The following is a 20,052-nucleotide window of genomic DNA, read 5'->3' on the forward strand; positions in this document are numbered from 1 at the left end:
AAAATACATGTCTTTTGTAAAAACTGTAGTTTGCCATTGATGGAGTCTTGTCAGGTAGTAACTAGGGCATGTGGGGCTTTCTCATTGTACTGGCGGCACTGGTAATAGGTCAAGAATGGATAAGAAAGACTCTCCTTAGATTCCTGAGTCATCATATGTAATTGGTCTAGTGCCTGGCACAGTAAAGATTTATCTGAGTATTTGTTGATGCGTGAGAGGCCGGTATGGCAGAATTGCTGATAGAGACATAGAGGCATTTTCCCTAGAAAGGCATCATTGAGATATAATCTGAAGTTTTATTTGAAAATAGCAACCTGTTCAAAGATTTATGCAGCTCTTATCTACACTCCTGTCCCCACTGCCATCTACCAAAATGTTGTGCATTTCACGATATCAGCTAGAAAAATGCATGTGTCACCCATGGAAGTTGGTAGAGAACTGGCTCACTGATTATCATATGGATTTTACAATAAGTTTATTTTTTAACCCTGGTTGTAACATCACTTTATTTATACTTTATTCAAATGGGTCATTGTGGAGCAAATGTTAGCATACTTTTTTTTCCTTCATAAAATGTTTAGATTTAGTATCATGTGGAAATATAGAATGTAAGCCTATAACTTGCTTCCAAAAACTGCCAATACGGTTAGCTTGTTTCTGACACTGCTAACAGGGCTCCAGTTTCTTTTGGTTAGTGTGAAGAAATACCTCTGATCTTGGGCTTGACTGAAATACAAAGTTCATTTCAACTACATATGAGATGGGAAAAAATGTCTGCTTTAAAATCAAATCAGCCATATCCCAAAAACCTTTACTTGAGCCTTTATAGGTCATCTCCAATTATTTTAAGGAATGAGAATAGGAAAGTTGGAAAGGGGAGTAAAATCTATTAAATATAATTTTTAAAAATCTTAAACATGAGCCAACTATGTTTAGAAAAAATTAAATAGCTTGTCTAAATGACCAAACTTTCACTTAAACCAAATCTTTGTGACCCACAAGGTTCCAAGATGAATGCCCAAGTTTCAGAAATTGTCTAAACAAAATAAATCCTAAAATTTTATATTTATACCAAAATTATTTCAGAATAAAAAAATTATTTTAAAAGAAGTCCACACCAGAAAAAGAAATTCATATTCATCTAAAATTTTTTTTAACATAGAGCATTTTAAGGCATATAGGAAATGAGAATATCCTGAGACCCAAGAGCACCGTGTTTCCAAAACTTTGAAGTGTTGTAACCTGACCAATATTTTGTATTTTGATAGAACTTATGAAAAATCTTACTTTGAGGTGGCTGCCTTCCTCCTAGGAAGATACCTGCCCTTGTTAAGAATGGAACAGAGTGTGACGATCTTCTTTCCCAACGTATCTGTGACATACCTTGTGCGCTTTGCAACATGAGAACATTTACTCACCAACCTGCTCTCTCTGATCCTACAGTTGTTACTGATTGTGGTTGGAGCCGTGGCTGTAGTCTCGGTTTTACAACCCTACATCTTCCTAGCAACAGTGCCGGTGATAGCAGCTTTTGTTATATTGAGGGCCTACTTCCTCCACACCTCGCAGCAACTCAAACAACTGGAATCTGAAGGTATGATGCTGTGCGTACAATGCTCACCATTGTGGAAAATGACCACAAAGCTATTTGTGATTCTCTGTCATTCACCTACTTTGCCAACTTTTTTGTCCTGCTTTTAAACTCTTGCATTGTGTAACAGTGAGTTTTAAAAACGTATGGATATGTAAAAGGACACAGTAAATTACATAGCACACATAGGTTGTTTTTGTCCATTAATGACCGAGTGACTTCATTTTCTTTTTAAAGCAAGTGCATAGAGCCTTAGAAGGGTTGTAGTATAGGATATTCATTCGTAATTTTCTTATATAAATTAAATTTTAAAATGATAGTGCTACTATTATTACTGAAGGTTTGTCTGGCTTCCCAGAGCATACTGGACAAAATATTTCTGTCTGGCCTGTTTTCAGACACCCTTCCTTTCCTCCTGGGGTCTACCTTTTTGTCTGCCCCTGAGCACTGCTTGAGCTATTTGGGAAGCACATTTTTCAGTAACAGCTTCAGTGCTGGTGCATTTTCAGGGTTAAATACCCAGTGTGTTTCTATGGAAGGTTAATATCTAAATGAAGTCATATGAACTTGAATAAATTGTTTTGAAAGAAAAACATTTTCTCTCAGCAGTGATCAATTTAGGATTAGCTAGAAAAAAAATGTCCAGTGGCAGTCAAGAAATATGAATAAAAAATGGCATTGATTTTATAATGAGTTCCCATCTATGGTAGCCAAGTAGAAAAGGAGGGTAATTCATTTAAAAAAAATACCAGGGGTGCCTGGGTAGCTCAGTAGGTTAAGTGTCCAACTTGATTTCAACTCAGGTTCCTGAGGTTGAGCTCTGTGTCCTGTGTCAGGCTCTGCGCTGAGCACTGAGAATGCTTAAGACAGTCTCTCTCTCTCATTCTCTCTCTCTTTCTCTACCTCCCCCTCTGCCCCTCCCCAACTTGTGTGCAGACACTTGTGCACATGCTCTCTCTCCCTCTCTCTTTCAAAAAGTAACAAATTGCATCTATTCAAAGAATGGTACCAATGTGAAAAACCTCTAACCCGTGATATTTGACCAATGATTACTCTCTTTGAAGCTAATCTTTTTCAGGTGCATGGTAGTAAGAATTTGCATTATGTAGCGACATGATTTGCCATGTTTTCTATGGGAATATTTCACAGGCAGGAGTCCAATTTTCACTCATCTTGTTACAAGCTTAAAAGGACTATGGACACTTCGGGCCTTTGGACGTCAGCCTTACTTTGAAACTTTGTTTCACAAAGCGCTGAACTTACATACCGCCAACTGGTTCTTGTACCTGTCAACACTGCGCTGGTTCCAAATGAGAATGGAAATAATTTTTGTCATATTCTTCATTGCTGTCACCTTCATTTCCATTTTAACAACAGGTAATAGGAACTTGTTAACTTCTTAGCTGACCATTTAATTTAAAGCTTTGTCAACCCCAAAATGCTACATTCTTATTGGTTAAACATTTTAGATATCTTTAAATAGATTTGGGGGACAGTTTATTAATCCAAAAATTCATTGATTGTTGAACAAATGACTTCTTTGATTTAGAGCTGTGCATAGTATTATCTCAGCTTTACAGTTTGGGAACAACAGACACTGAGAGTGTCAGATAACAAATCTATGACTGAAAGAAAAATATTGTCTTTTGACTCTCATATTGGTAAAGCATCCTGGCTTCAACAGTAATAGATCTCATTTATTCAAGAGCTCTCTGAATACGGGAAAAGAAACATTCCCATTTATACACACATATAAAACCCCCCTCCCTGGTAAACTTTTTTTAAACCACCAGTTGGTACAATTCATTATCCTTATGTGAATTTTACAAGATGAAAAACTACCATAGACATGAAATAACTTAGACAGAAGTACCATATTTTTAAAAATATAAGTGTCCTGAATTTTAACATCTTTGGGTGAAAACCAGAAAACCTTTCACTGTAAGTAAAATGAAACTCTATGTAGACAAATGAGTTCTTCTAATTTAAGAAGTTGAATTACTGAGCTAGAAGTCTTGAAATAGTTTACACCTGTGACAGTAGACACAGATTCACAGCAACTGCCAGCTCTGAGGGCTTGCTCGGTTGCAAGGATAGAATCCTTCTCAGACAAAATGAGTAGCATGCTGGTGTCACAGGAGTGGGTCTCGGAGCCCGTGGCAGGAGGCAGGCTGGGTCTCCAGAGGAAGCGGAATAGGCGTGGAGAGTGAGCCTCAGCTCTTGTTCTCATCTCTTGAGGCCAGATGCTACTTGCGCCCCATCCTTTCTGTGGCTACTTCATCCATTTCTCTCTCTCTGAAGACTGGTTTTCCCATCTTTCTGTGCCCCACTGACTCTCTGTGGCCTCTTCATTAGGCCCCTTGAGTTAACATCAGAGTGCCTCTGTCTAGGTATAAAGTACTGGAGAGAACAGAAAGCAGGCTCATTGTGACTCTGTGAGGGTAGTGGGTTCCCCACATTCATTGTTCTGTCAGCTAGAGCAGCGGGAAGTGGTTCTATGAAATGAATATATGGGCAGGCAAATGAACTCAATCCTTAGTACAGTAAAGTTTCTCTTCTTATGTTCAGAATTGTAAAATTTTTCCTTCAGGTTATTTGAAACAGGATCAGAGAGGGCTGAATGAACAAAGATCTGTTAACAATGAATTCAAACTGATATGTCATATGCTATGAAATAGTGGTTAAGGATCTGATTAAGTCCTGATATACTAGGGGTTAGTAGTCAAAGCATTTACAGATCAGTTTAGTTCAGGACCTATCAGCGAAATCTGATTCCCAGCTAGAGTGAGTGTTAGCCACATGGCTAATACCAGCCCAGCCTCTACTGGTCTTCAGCTTTGGTAACTTGTACATATTAGTTAGTTTCTCTAAGGTCCTCATTGTCCTCATATGTAAATATACAGAATAATAGTACCTATCCTATAGTTTCCCATGTGCCTGTTCCCTAGTAAATAGCCCTAAATCTTATTTTTGTTATTATTAAAATTTTATCTTATTCTCATCTTAACCTTTAGAATGAGTAATATTTGGGGCCCCAATAAATCTTACCTATTTAGAATAAATGATTTAGTATTAGAAGCACATACCTACTATCTATGGTTTGTCTTCTGTCAGAGGATATATGGAAGAAAAAATTTCAATTAATAATAATAGGACAAAATATTTTTCCCCATTTTAGAACCCAGTGACAATTTTATCCCACATTATAGATGCCAGGACTGACTCTCAACTGAAATTTGATAACCTAAAGTTTTAATAATTTAAAAACTTTCCCGTTAGAAAATTTTTATGGTCATATATTAGTGGTCCCCTCCAGCCCTGAAAACTATTTATTCTAATTCAACACTTAAGTATTGTTCTTCCTGGGTGAAATAGTCATTTTTTAAAAAAAACATAAAAGTCAGTTTTCTCTCTTTCCTAATGGCAGACCCATGAGTTTTGACTTCCTCATCAAACTCTCTAAGTCCACTTTCTCCCCCAAAACATCTGATTAGCAGAGAAAGCCCTCCTAGCGAAGGCAGAAGACATATCCAAACATCTTGTGGATGCTGCTTAGACACACCCGTCTCCTGCTTTTGACTTCTCTGTGGAGGAGCTCATCCAGACATAGGAGGTCTTTTTTGCATTGTCCATCCTGGTCTTTGGAGGTTTTATTACTTACAGAGAAGTAGTAAAAAGAGAAAACCATGCTGTTTACCCAATACTAGAAGCCCCTTCAATATCTGAAGTATTGTTTTAAAAGGGAAACTCCTTACTAATATTCAATCACTCTTTAATTTAAAACATTGGTTGAATGCTTAACTATAGGCAGGGCATTATTACTAGTGGTAGATGCTGTGGTGACCTGAGATGAAGGATGGTTAAAATTAGCACAAAATTGAAATAGAACTTTTAACATGACGTATGCTCTAACGTGGCTCACAGAGGAGAGAAAGAACATAAAGTTTGTTTGTATCTTTTCTTCCCACCTATAGGTGATGGAGAAGGAACAGTTGGTATTATTCTAACTCTAGCCATGAATATCATGGGTACATTGCAGTGGGCTGTAAACTCCAGCATAGATGTGGACAGCTTGGTAAGTAACTATTACTTTTTAACTTTGATGAAAAAATTTGGACAAACCAAAAAGTATAGGTAATAACATAAGGGACAACTATATATACCCACCCCCAAGCTTAAGGAATAAAACATTACAGATAAATTGAAGGCTACTGTGTAGGTCTTCTTTCCTCCGCATACACAACCACAGTCAAGATCTAGTGTTAAAGTGAACATTACTGTACAGTCTCCTTGTCCAGGAGTTTTCTAGGACAGATACTCAGGAGTGACATTACTGGGTCACAGAATTTACCCACATTCAGCTTTACCATATGGTACCCAGCTGTTCTCAAGTATCTTATATCTGTTTATACTCCCATCAAGAGAGTGTAAGAATTCTCGTAGGTCCGGAGTTTCAGCAACACATGAGCTTGTCAGACCTTTTAATTTTGGCAATCAGATGGATGTGAAGTGATTACTAAGGAGATAAGGCTGCGTAATACATATTTATTGACCATTTGGACTTCCTCTTGTGTGCTTTGCTTGTTTCTACCAATTGCCCGTTTTTTTCCAGTAGTGGGAGTTTTTTTCTTAATTGACTTACAGAAGTTTTGAATTCTGGGTTGTCAGTTCTGTGTATTTTATTTTATTTTTTAAATTTATTTATTTTTTTAACGTTTATTTATTTTTGAGACAGAGAGAGAGCATGAATGGGGGAGGGTCAGAGAGAGAGAGGGAGACACAGAATCTGAAACAGGCTCCAGGCTCTGAGCTGTCAGCACAGAGCCCGACGCGAGGTTTGAACTCACGAACTGCGAGACCGTGACCTGAGCCGAAGTTGGCCGCTTAACCGACTGAGCCACCCGGGCGCCCCAGTTCTGTGTATTTTAAACATGGTCCTCCAGTCAGTGGCTTAGTTTATGGTGCCTTTTGATGAAAAGAAGCTTTTAAGTTCAGTGATGTTAATTTCATTAATCTTTCCCTTTATGTTTTAGTATCTTGTTTAAGAAACCCTTCCCTGTATTGGGTTTTCCAATTTATTAGCATTACATTTGTGATGGTAATTTTTTTAAATTTCTAGTCTTTAGTGATAGCTTCTTTCTCATTCCTAGGGTGTTTCTTTTTGCTTTCTCTCTTTTTGCTTGATTAGTATTCCCACACATTTATGTACTTTATTAGTGTTTTTAAAGACCATGTTTTGGTTTTGTTGTTTCATTTGTCTTGGTTCCTTACAATGCAGAGCCCACACTAGTGTGTAACTGAATGAATGCTGTGTCAGGGGCACATAGCCCATGGCAGCAAGAGTGAGAGAAAAAAGGAAGAAAAGTGGACTTCCCACTTTTAATTTAAAAAACAAATAAATGATTTTCAAGGGTAGCTTCATCATCAGCTTCTATTTGTCTGGCTGGAGCATTGCAAATCAGTCATCCATTACTGCATATGCAAAGGGATGAGGGAGCCACGTTGAGAATGACTACATAACACTATCATTACACATTTTGCCTAGGTTCCTTTTCCATCCTCTGAGATAGGTCCCATGTTCCCAGTGTGCCCAGGATCATTCAGCTATAAAAATTATATAACCAATTCCTATCAGAACAAATATCAGCATAAAAAATATCTCTAGGGAAAAAACAAACCTTTTCATTCTCTCTTCCTGCCCATGAATCTTAATATTTTATTGAACCAAAGCATTTTAATAATTTATCAAAATGTAATCTAACCCTAATATGATTTATGGTAGGTGTCTCTCTTTTCCTTTAACATTATTTTTTGGAGTTTGATCAGCTTTTTTCCTGACTCCATTTATCTCCTCACTTAACTCTTATGCTTTTGGGATTGGGTTTCATAAGTGTACTTAGAAATGTTTCTTCTGCGGGGTGTGCCTGAGTGGTTCAGTTGGTTAAGCATCTGACTCTTGATTTTGGCTCAGGTCATGATCTTGTGGTTCCTGAGTTTGACCCCTGTGTCGGGCTCTGTGCTGACAGTGTGGAGTCTGCTTGGGATTCTCTCTCTCTCTCTCTCTCTCTCTCTCTCTCTGCCCCTCCCCCACTCTCTCTCTCTCTTTCTCTCTCAAAATAAACTTAAAAAAAAGAAAAATGTTTTTGTAGAAATAGCAGGAAAATAGTAAATCCATATTGTGCTTGCATTTATTTATTTGTTCAAACTTTCCACAACTTTGACTTTACAGTTAATATCCTCATGTACTTCCCCTCTTTGTCTAAAACTATCTCTTTACCTTGTATATGCTCAGTTCCTTTCTCTTTGCTGTATTAATTTTCTTGGTTTAGAAAACAACCTCTGTACACTGATGTTGAAACCTTTGGTACATTTCTATTCTGCTGTCCAATCTCCATTAAAGTTTCTTTAAGGTATTTTTACTTCCCCAGTTTTTTGCATGGGCATCCTGGGCTTTGTAACCTGTGTTGTGCCATTGTGTCTTTCATTTTCCGGCATAAAAGAATCTTTGCCAAGAACTATTATGTTATAATACAGTCTATGAAAAGTATCAGTGTTTACATTTGATCTCATTTTAAAAAGTCATGTTCTTTTGTTTGAATATCAAAGTGATCGTGTTAGTTTTCATTTCCCTGCCAAATAGGATACATGGTCTTTCCTGGGCCCTCATGAGCATTTATCCACTTTTTAAATCCCATGATACAGCTCTTACCTATACAACTGCTAAATTTGTATACTGATCTTTTTATTTTCATCTGGTATATGTTGAGGGTAAGAGGGGAGAAAGCTGTGCCCTCAAATTCACATCTATATGATGTTAACACTGAAGGTCCTTGTGATCTTTGAAGGAAAAACTCAGGGTATTCTCATTTTACATTACTAAGTGTCTTAACCAAACTTAGATCTGAGTTTAAACACAGTAAACAGGATGTTTTGATGCACACTTTAATTTTTTAGGATTTGAAAGAATATTTCATTTACCCATCTGGCCTACTTTAGACATGGGCGCAGATTCAAACATAAACAGAACAATGAAGACATGAAAGCGGCAAATGACTTTTCTTTTACCGCTCATCAGTTGAGTACACCCAGGTGCAGCTTTTATTAGCTTCCAACCAGGAAGGGTAATATTTGGATGATAACCCTTCCTTATCCTTACTTCATGTCACTTTGTATTTGTGACTGGCTACACATCTCAATTATCAGCACTCAAAGCTGACCGACAACCCTTTTATTACATTTTCCTAATAAACTCTTTACTATATTCCCTAAGATAGTTCTTTCCCACCTTCTTATCTTTTCTCAGGAGCTCCAATAATTCCACCACCTGCACTCTCAGCCAGTGACCTTGCTACGAACTTCATAGAAAAACACAGATGCAACCGGAAAGAATTTCCTTGTTTCTCTCCACCCTACTATACCTCTACTCATATGCTCTACCTTCCCTCTGTCTTTGTTCCTATTTAAAGGCCAATAATAGGTAATTCACTCTTCTATGTGGGACCTCTCTCCCTATCATAAAACTACCTCTGTTTGAGCTGTAGCTAAAGCACCTCTTTCCTTTGATCTATTTATAGCACAGTTTCCTGAAAGAGGGCATGTCTCCTGCTTCACTTGATTTCCATCACCCCCATGACTCATGACCAACATCTTGCCAGAACCAGCGTCCTTGTTTTCCTTACCCTCTCAGCCGTACTTATGCCATGAACAAATCCTTCTTCCGGTGATACTTTCTTCTCTCACTACCATGATGCTACTCCTGTCTGTCTCTGCTACCTCTTTGGTTCCTTCTTAATTCTCTTTGATGGCCCCTCCTCTTACAGATCTCTGAACATCAGCTATAGTCCAGCCCTCTTCTACCTGTATTCTTTCTAGCTGTTACCATCGGACTCCATGCTTCAGAAACCATCTGTCAATAAATTGCTCATTCATATCTCTACTGTAGACCATTTTGGGGCATAAGTTCTTACCTAGAATTTCTTCAAAATACCACATGGGGTATCAAGAGATCATTAAAAGGGAATAAACCTTCTGTTCTACCTACTAATTTGTCTGGCTTTATATAGTAGTTTGGAAAAAAATCATTGTCATCTTATGAACGATATAGTTTAATACTCTGTGAATCACCTCAGAAATTTAAAAAATAATAAAATTATCATAGAGTCAAATTTAATAATTCCCAGTGGAAATCCCCATTTTAAGGAATTTCTAGTTATTTTGGTTGATATAACAGTGTTTTAAAAGCTCTTATTTCAGGGGTGCCTGGGTGGCTCAGTCGGTTAAGCATCCAGCTTCGGCTCAAGTCATGATCTCATGGTCTATGAGTTTGAGTCCCGCATCAGGCTCTGTGCTGACAGCTCAGAGCCTGGAGCCTGTTTCAGATTCTGTATCTCCCTCTCTCTCTCTGACCCTCTCCCATTCATGCTCTGTCTCTCTCTGTCTCAAAAATAAATAAACATTAAAAAAATTTTTTTGAAGCTGTTATTTCAGATTAACTCTTCATTTTAACATGAATTGTGTATATGTCTGTTTGTTTTATTAGTATATTTTACATCATTCTGTACATGGGGTGAAAAAAGAAGCGTTACTTCTTTTTACCTCCATACTTGAAGTGCTGTAAGAATTACAGTTGTTATTGCTAAAGCTATAATTTTAAATTTTTCTTTGTATTCTTAGTTAACAAATCTGTGTACTGATTTATTTTCTTTGGATTCACAAGATGCTTGGCATTTTTGTACCATAAAGCTTCTCTTTGTCCCATTGTTAGATACTTAAGCATTATATATCTTAAATAAGCAGTGCATACCTATATTTCTGCCTCCATGAATGAATGATTAAATAAATAAGAGTTAGAATGGGTACAAAGGTGGTGTTTCAGACTTAGCAATACCAAGCCATCCAGTGACTGATAAATTACCCACACTCAAAGTCTCTTCTTTGAATGAGGCAATTGACAATTCATGTATTTTCAAGACTGTCTACCACATAGTGATATCACAACTACAAGATCTGAACATATGAAGATTATCCTGCTTCCTTCATTCTCTAAGGACAGCAGCAGATAACACATGTCTGTTGTACTGTGTGTTCCTGATAATAACACAAGAGGAAGAAGGGCAGCAGGATGAGCAGGGAAGACTGCATATCTGCAGGGCGCACACTTTAGATTCAAGTTAATGAGATTCCAGAAAGTTCTTGCAAAATTGATGCAATCTGAGAAGAGTTTTCTGTCAATAGAAACTCCCTCTGTTTTTCCTTTATCCTTTTATTGCCTGTGTTTATTTTGGGTTCCAGTAAGGATCAGGTGACGATGATGGTACAATGATCAACAAGAAATCTGATGGGAAGAAAAAAGGGCTTTTCTTTGTTGCTCCTGGTGCCTAATTCTCTTGTATTGAAAGCAGTTTTTCCTGTAAGAATTTGAGGGGAGGATTCATTTCTCCTATTTTTTTCCCTCTTTAAAAAAATTTTTTTAATGTTTATTTTTGAGAGACAGGGAGAGAGAGACACAGAGACAGAGAGAGAGAGAGAGAGAGAGAGAGAGAGAGAGAGAAAGAGAAAGCGCAAGCAAGGGAGGAGCAGAGAGAGAGGGAGACACAGAATCTGAAGCAGACTCCAGGCTCCAAGCTGTCAGCACAGAATCCGACGCAGGGCTCAGACCCATGATCATTACCTGAGCCAAGTCAGACCCTTAACTGACTGAGCTAACCAAGCAACCCTCCCCTCTTTTAATGGTCTGTTGATCATATCTTTCTTTGTTTTTCTGTTCTCATGAGGCTTTGTGGCATGTTTTCCATTTGTGACATCTGTCCCAAAACTTCTTTTCATCCAAACATTTTCTTTCTGTCCTGAAGAGTTGCATTCTACTCTGTTTTCCACTCTGGCCTTATCACCAAGATGTCATGTTGCCTTAGGCAAGTCCTAACTCCCTTGAGGGCTTCACTTTTCAACTTTGTAAAAGGAAACAGTTTGGTTAGAAATTTTCTAAGGTCCATGTTAGCTCTGACATTCTCTTCTGCATCCTTTTGGTATGAAAGATTTCAAGTCTTGATTGGCATGATAGGCATTATTCTAGATGCTCAGAGGAATTAGACCTCTTTGCCACTATCCCTGACTGCTAAATGCCAGTGATTCACCACTCCTGGTCAGAGTGCAAGAACTCTCAACCAGTCTGTTACTAGAGCCAACAAAGAGAAAGAAAGTGCCACTGAGGTGTTCTAAAATATTGAATTAGTAGGAGAGGCTTATGAGAGCCATAAAGGATTGCTAGAGTGTTGGAAAGTTGAGAAAATTTGTTGAGGAAAGTTGAAAAAATTTGTTGAGCTTTATGTCTATCACTTTAACTTCCTGTGTTTCAATTTTTTCATTTGTACCAAGAATGAGTGGATTAGATCAGAGGTTCTCAACCTCACAGCACATGAGGAAACTTCATAAAAATATAGGTTACGTAGGGTCCTTTAGGATCAATTAAATCAATTCTTTGGGTCAGAGGCAGGGTGACTGAGCATGAGGTCCATATTTTTAAAAGTGTTCCAGGTGATTCTCATGTGTATCTAGATTTGTGAATCACTGGATTAGATGATCTCTAATCCATTTTAGCTCTGATTTTTTTGTGTGTGTCATAGCAGGGGGTCAGCAGACATTTTCTGCAAAGGGTCAGATGGTTACTATTTTCAGTTTAGTGAGCTATATGGTCGTTATGGCAACTGCTCAGCTAATGTAAACAAGTGGGTATGGCTGGATTTGGCCATAGTTATGCTAACCTCTTGTCTATGGCATAGAATTTACATAGAATTGATGGAACACCAGTGATCATTTCTGCCCTATATATTAGCTAATGATATAGATAGATAGATAGGTAGATATAGATATAGATATAGATATAGATATAGATATAGATATAGATATAGATATAGATATATAACATATAAAGGATGATTCTTAGTAACAGAGTTCTTTGGGGAAGCCAAAATATTTCAAAATTAAGATGCTTAGAGAAAAATCTTATTAAATACACCTTGGAAGAGTATTTTGTATATGTGCTGCCGAAGCGAGCACCTTGGAAGAGTATTTTGATATGATGTTTTAGATTCCTTGAGATTTCCTTTGAAATACTTTTAATGAATACCATATTGACCCAATTTTATTCATCAAGCACTTGCTGATGGCCTGTCATGAGCTTTTTAAAAATAATAATACCAGATAGAGTGTAAGTAAGTTCAAGTTTGAGTAGTAGATTCAACAAGTGATGTGGGATCTTTCAGATTAAAGGGTAAGTTTTAGAGTTTTCTTTTGCCCATTGGCACACTTAGTATCATGATTGCTAAAGTTCTCAATTATTGAAAATAGAGGACAACATATTTGATACCTCTGTGTTTTTTAGGATATGCCTTTTGTCTTTGGTTGTAATGGGTTTTCTTTCTCTTGTGTCAGGAACACTATCTCTATTGCTTCTTGCAGTCAGAAAAAGTGACATTGATTTGCCATGTGGTTTGCTACAGGTTGGCAATAAACAATTCATGTAACAGAAAGCTATAATAATTTAGAAAGGATTAGAGTATATAGTATAAGTAACTCACTTATGCTGTTAATAATTGATAGCATTACAGTGCTTGACTGACTTTTTAAATTCTCAAGCATAAGTAATAGACACAAAAAGATAGTCTAAAGTTTCAGGAATATGTTTTGAATAGAGAATCAGTTTTCATGATAACCATGATCTCCTAAGTCTCTGTGCATGGCCGAAAGCTTATGCTAATGACTGTAATGTGGCTCTGGGTTTCAGGTGTGTATTAGTAAGTTCTGAAGAGCCTCTGGTTTGGGCCTGCCAGGAAGGATTGATGATTTAAAACCTTCCTTTTATGTACTTCGCAGTTTAAAAATTTCTGTTATAAAGTGTGTGAAGTTTTGGGGCGCCTGGGTGGCTCAGTCGGTTGAGCGTACAACTTCGGCTCAGGTCATGATCTCACCATTTGTGAGTTCAAGCCCCGCATCGGGCCCTGTGCTGACAGCTCAGAGCCTGGAGCCTGTTTTGGATTCTTTGTCTCCCTCTCTCTCTCTGCCCCTCCCCGGCTCATGCTCTGTCTCTCTGTCAAAATAAATAAACATTAAAAAAATTTTTTTTAAAGTGTGTGAAGTTTTTCACATTGTATCAGTTTCACTGATGATTTGCCTCACATTTATTTCTTGTCATCTTCCTGGGACAACCAGTTATGAAATCTCTTTACAGTATTGCCAGCCAGATGTTGGGCTTATGAAATATATTTTCTATTATCATGGCTCCTCTGGCATTATGCATATAGTCTAGGTGTTAATGCATAATTTTGATGCCCTGTTTTCTAAACAACCAAAAGGGTAAAAGGAAACAGAGCAAATATTTTCCTGAGGGAGAGGAGTCTGGGTTTCTAACTTGCTCTAGAAAAGGTCTTTAAGCCTTTTCTTCCTTCTTTGTCAATAGAAAGGGAAAAGGAAAATCAGGAATCTTTTTTTTTTTTTTTGTTACTGAACAAATCCGTTAAAAAATAAGGTTGAGATAAGATTGTGGAGCTTTCTTTTTGTTAAGACCATCACACTCCCCAAAGACTTTGTTCTCCTGATCCTTAGATTAGTAACTTCAGAAATTATTATAAAGATAATGAGATTCAGTTTTAAAGATTGACTTAGGAGAATTTTTGCAGCATAATAAATTTAACAAAACCAGAAATTTAAAGCAGCTGATTCTCAAGTAAAAATGCCACCTCATTGTGGCTAAACTCAACTTTTATAGAAGTCTGTACAGATTATGTCAGGTTTTCCTCTTCTCGTGAAGAATAGGTTGAGCGTCTCAGCGCCTGAGTGTCATTTTGCCCTCAGCATTTACTTCTTGAATTCTAAGACAAGTGCTCTCACCTCAACCGGTGATGGCTACTTTGAGACTTTCCTGTCAGCAGGCCACAGAGAGCTGCCCCTCATGCCTCCTAGGGCAGCCCCTTCACTGCACAGGAAGAGGCAGCTAGTCTACAGTCTACAGTCACGCTGATAATTGCCAAATCTGAATTTCCATCCAGTGGCACGGTGGTTTTCACATATCACTTGAAAATGCTAATAGACACTCTAAATTAGAAAAAGGATTAAGTTACGTTAAAAAGAACTCAATTCAGGGGCGCCTGGGTGGCTCAGTCCGTTAAGCGTCCGACTTCGGCTCAGGTCATGATCTCAACAGTTCGTGAGTTGGAGCCCGGTGTCGGGCTCTGTGCTGACAGCTCAGAGCCTGGAGCCTGCTTCAGCTTCTGTGCCTCCCTCTCTCTCTGCCCCTCCCCTGCTCATGCTCTGTCTCTCTCTGTCTCAAAAATAAATAAACATTTAAAAAAAAAACTCAATTCAGAACAACTAGATGAGACTAAAAATCGTTTGGCATGTTGCCACTTCAAATCCAAATAGCAACGTGTATTTTCAGACTGAGAAGCTGTGAGGTACGGTTGCAGCCCCGATTTCCTACTGAAGGACTCCTAGCGCTGTCATTTGCCCTGCCCAGATACTGCTTTCTGCATATGAGGTAGAACAATGGATTCACTCATCCCTAACAAAGATTTATTAAGGGACGGCATAGTGCTAAACGCTAGATGGGAAGGATACAACATGGAATGCTTTGAATAAGGTTACTGTAATAGGCAATGTGGGCTTAACATTAACCCTGTGGAGTGTAAGCTTCAGGTCTGTCTCTTGCATGGGCACCTTCAGAGGCCCTATACTTAATTATACATGCATTTTTTTAAGTTTATTTATTTATTTTGAGAGAGAGAGAGAAAACATGTGTGAGCAGGGGAGGGGCAGAGAGGCGGGGAGAGAGAGAGAGAGAGAGAGAGAGACAGAGACAGAGAGAGAGAGAGAGAGAGAGAGAGAGAGAATCCCAAACAGGCTCTGTGCTAATAACACAGACATGGGGCTTGAACCCTTGAATCATGAGATCATGACCTGAGCCAAAACCAAGAGTCAGACACTCAACTGACTGAGCCATCCAGGTGCCCCATTAATGCATAATGTTGAGTCTTTAATGTAAGAGTCCCTTCATTTATTTATGTTCGACCAAACCTGGGTCCATCCTGGGCCAGCTATAAATTTTTAGCTATGAAATCAAGCGTGTAAGAAATATGACTCCACTTTTGCTATAGTTGAATTCATTTTCTACTTGAACACACATGCTGCTGAGTGCAAGAAGCAATGTCAGTGTCTTCAGAAATCTTGTTGGAAGTGAATCTAAATTCTGAATGGAGTTTACAGAATGCCTAGATCCTGAGGGGAGGGAGCATCTGGCCATAGGTTGCCCCTTATCTGTGCTCTGTCTCTGAGGCATTGATGTTGCTCTTTGACCTAGAGGAGTACAGTGCAGGGAGATTGAATCTTTGTTCTTCTGATCCTGATTGTGAATTCTTTGATGAGCTCTCTCTCTCAACTTTTTCCATGCCTTGGGCATGGAAGACCCTGAGGGATTAAAGGATTGGGATTTGGCTTCCCTTCAACACCCGTCTAGAAATACAGGAAAATCTGAAGCTTTGTTGAGTTATTTGGGTCTAGATATGCCAAGCACCCATGTCTACTGTAGTGCTTCCATGCCATTCCAGGCACTTAGGATGTTTCTCTAAGGTATGCCTAATTCCAGGCCTCCACCTAGAAATTGAGGCATAGACCTCTTGTGTTCCAAAAGTCCTCTAAATCTACCCAAGGATAGAACTTGAGTTTGGTTGCAGGGCAGGACTCATTTTTAGAGGAACTGGTGTCTAAGCCTTTTTGTTAAACGCCATTCATGAGTCAGATTATGTAGTGAGGAGAGAAACTGTTTTTCACCTATCATAAATTCATCTCTGGCTACTGTTTTTGCATAAACAGTGTGATTTGAGTCTTTCAGACTTTGATTTTTGAAACTTTAAAGTCAATACTCATGTAGCTAAGAATTTTCAACTATCCATCTCTGGTTCTAAAAGCCAATTTTTGAAACTTAAAAGACCAGAATTGATTTTCTTCGTTCTGGTTCTATTGTGGTTTTCCCTTTAAAAAGCAAGTAGAATGGAAGTAGAATATAATAATTGGAGAGCCTTTGAGGTACAAGGAATTAGTAATTCATAATATCATCTAGCCACATCATCTATTCAGCAGTGGCATTTTAGAGCTACAAAACTGGCCATGATGCAGGTATCTGCACTAACCACCTTTTCTCCTCATCAAAAAATGTTCTAATTCACTGAACTGAATGAGTGTCTGCTTGTATGCTGTGTATGAGTACCCGTTGTTAAGAACTTATTCTTGGTCAGCGATATTTGACCATGCTGTGGATAACTATAGTAACTATAGTAACTTTAAGCAATTAGACTATATGAAAGATGATGAGTTGAAAATTTCATTTCCAGGGGTACCTAGATGGCTCAGTCAGTTAAGTGTGTCTGACTCTTGATTTCGGCTCAAGTCATTATCTCACAGTTCATGAGTTCAAGCCCCACGTCAGGCTCCACGCAGACAGCATAAAGCCTGCTTGGAATCCTCTCTCTCCCTCGCTCCCTGATCCTCCCCTGCTTGTTCGTTCTCTCTCTCTCTCTCTCTCTCTCTCTCTCTCTCTCTCTCTCTCAAAATAAATAAACTTAAAAAAGAAAATTTCATTTTCTAAATTAGGTAGGTACAACCCACTGCATTTGACTTTGAAGTTCTAGGTTCACCCTCAGTGGTAAGCCTCACTAATGGAATAGTAATTTGCTATGGTCTTCACAACTCCTTACACACACACACACACACACACACACAAATTATATACATGTCAGTGCTGCCAAAATAGTGATTTTAAATATAATTTTCTAATAACACTGCATATAATTTGGAGTAGTTTAGATAGCAATATTTAATTGCTCACTGGAAGTATTAAAGTATGAAGGATTTTTGATACATAGTAGCTTTCTTGATGTGCTAAAGCACTTGAAGACTAGTGTAGAGTTCTTTGCATTGATGTACAGAGATGTCAACAGTCTCACTTTATTTTATAAAACTAAGCTACATTTCTCTCAATGATTTTAAGAGAGTAATATTATTTTTATGCATGATGAATACAATAAAATATTTTAAATGCATTTGAGCTATTTCTCTGGCATTTCCATCTCAGCGTTAGTTACAATTCTAATTGACCTTCCAGATCAATTAGCTCTCTAGGAAAATAAATGACAATGAAATGCAAGAGTATACTTTAATTCAAAGTTAATAAAAAATAACTGAATCAGTATTTAACAACCTCTGAAAGTCACTCATAATTTGGATTTGAAAATATCATGTGTAGGAGCCATTCTAGAGTTATTTGTAATGGATGTGTGCTTTAGAAACTTTTCACTTTCATTAACAATGGATTTGGCTTAAAAGGGTTCTCCTCTTGAATCTTGAAAAATTATTGAAGATAATCTGAAGGTATTTTCAAGATAAAAAAATGAAGCAACCACATTACTAGACAGAAGAACTTCACAAATAGCAAACTTGATCAATAGCATGTGAAAACAGGCAATGTAAGAAATCATTTCTAATCTAAGCCTTAACTGTAAATAAGGTTATAAATTAACATTGTAAAGGAGAGGGTTGAATTCTTGACTGAGTAAAACTAGAATCAATAATTACTTTTAAGACAAAAAAAAACAATAAATTTCTGTTGAATAAGCAGTTAATACCTGGGAAGGGCTGAGCCATCAAGGATGATATATTAAAAATAGAAATTGAGTGAATTCAGTCTTCAGCTCTTTCTTGTTATTCACTGATTTATTCATGTATATATAATCATTCACATATTTATTCTTTTATTAATTTTTTTCAAATATTTATTAAGAGCCTGTTGTTTGTAAGGCTATTTTAAAAGTTATATTCCAGGGGTGCCTGGGTGACTCAGTCAGTTGAGTGTCTGACTTTGGCTCAGGTCACGATCTCACAGTTCGTAGGTTCCAGCCCCCACTCCCCAGGCTCTGTCCTGATAGCTCAGAGCCTGACGCCTGCTTCTGATTCTATGTCTCCCTCTCTCTCTGCCTCTTTCCCACTCACACTTTATCTCTCTCTCAAAAATCACTAAACATTAAAAATAAATAAATAAATAAATAAATAAATAAATAAATAAATAATAAAATTATATTCCAGATTCCAATCATAACTATTCAGCAGAATGTGTTCTTGTTAAAGAATTAAGCTAAGCACCTTTAAAAAATAGTTGAGCTCTTTCATTTCTGTGCACATTAAAGGTATATGTATTAAATAGGCTTATAAAGCAAATGTGTACTTAATTTCAAACACAACTTTTATATGCAATGACATTTTGCTCAGCAGTGGATATTGATCTGGAGGTTATTTAGATTTAAAATGTAATTATTTAACTACAAATATAGGACAAGGACTTAAATTTATTTGAAGATTATTGTGAAGTCATTCAAAATTTACTAAGCAGCAAGGATTCATTGCCACCCAGCTGACTTACAGAATTGTAGATAGGTTTTTTTTTTTTTAAGTTCATTTATTTATTTTGAGAGAGAGAGAGAGAGAACACACATGCAAGGAAGGGGCAGAGAGAGAGGGAGAGAAAATCCCATGCAGGCTCCATGCTGTTAGTGTGAAGCCCGATATGGAGCTTGATCCCACAAACCATGAGCTCATGACCGGAGCCAAATTTAAGAGTCAGATGCCTAACCAGCTGAGCCACCCAGGCACCCCTAAAATTGTAGATCGTTTTTAAGGCCGTTTGAGAGAAAGGCAAGAATCTTTAGTAGTGGTTCTGAGGTGTGGAACATTTTATCATAATATACCAGTTATACAAGAGTGTGCAGTGTTGTTCATAGTTGAAGAAAAAAATTTCCCTCTTGACATCATCTATTCCTTTGAGTATAGTTGGGCTATTTATGTGTGGCTTGCATAACTGAGAATTAAAGACTCACAAAAATAAACAGGTCTATACAGAGCCCATTTATATAAATCCTATCTAATTCTCTTTGGTTAAGCTTTTAATTATATCCAATTATTTCCTGTTAGTTCATTGAAAAACCTTCTGACAAATAACCAAGTGACGACGGTCAGGCATCACATCTTACATGTTATTTTTTAAGGAAACATCACACTAATTATGGCATTGCCTGCAGTTATTAAACAAAAATGAAACATTGTTATTTCATTTCAGATGCGATCTGTGAGCCGAGTCTTCAAGTTTATTGACATGCCTACAGAAGAAAGTAAACCACCTAGCAAGCCATTCAAACCATCCAAGGACATCCCGCTCTCAAAAGTTATGATTACTGAGAATCAGCATGTGAGGGAAGATGACATCTGGCCCTCAGGGGGCCAAATGACAGTCAAAGACCTTACAGCAAAGTATACAGATGGTGGAAATGCCATATTAGAGAACATTTCCTTCTCAATAAGTCCTGGCCAGAGGGTAAGATTTCAACATTGCTTGCTTTGTTAGACCTGTGTTCAGTAAGTAAATC

The 20,052-nt window shown here is 37.7% G+C and overlaps 1 protein-coding gene across 1 annotated transcript in view; it reads left to right on the plus strand.

The window, feature by feature from the left end:
- CFTR (CF transmembrane conductance regulator) overlaps positions 1-20,052 on the plus strand; it is a 160,889-nt gene that overhangs the window by 99,208 nt on the left and 41,629 nt on the right. Inside the window, exons 18-21 of the mRNA XM_043589556.1 lie at positions 1,444-1,594; positions 2,741-2,968; positions 5,566-5,666; positions 19,746-20,000. Coding sequence (XP_043445491.1) covers positions 1,444-1,594; positions 2,741-2,968; positions 5,566-5,666; positions 19,746-20,000 — 735 coding nt within the window. The remainder of the gene's footprint in view (positions 1-1,443; positions 1,595-2,740; positions 2,969-5,565; positions 5,667-19,745; positions 20,001-20,052) is intronic.

This window comes from Prionailurus bengalensis, chromosome A2 (assembly GCF_016509475.1).
Source record: "Prionailurus bengalensis isolate Pbe53 chromosome A2, Fcat_Pben_1.1_paternal_pri, whole genome shotgun sequence".
NCBI lineage: Eukaryota > Metazoa > Chordata > Mammalia > Carnivora > Felidae > Prionailurus > Prionailurus bengalensis.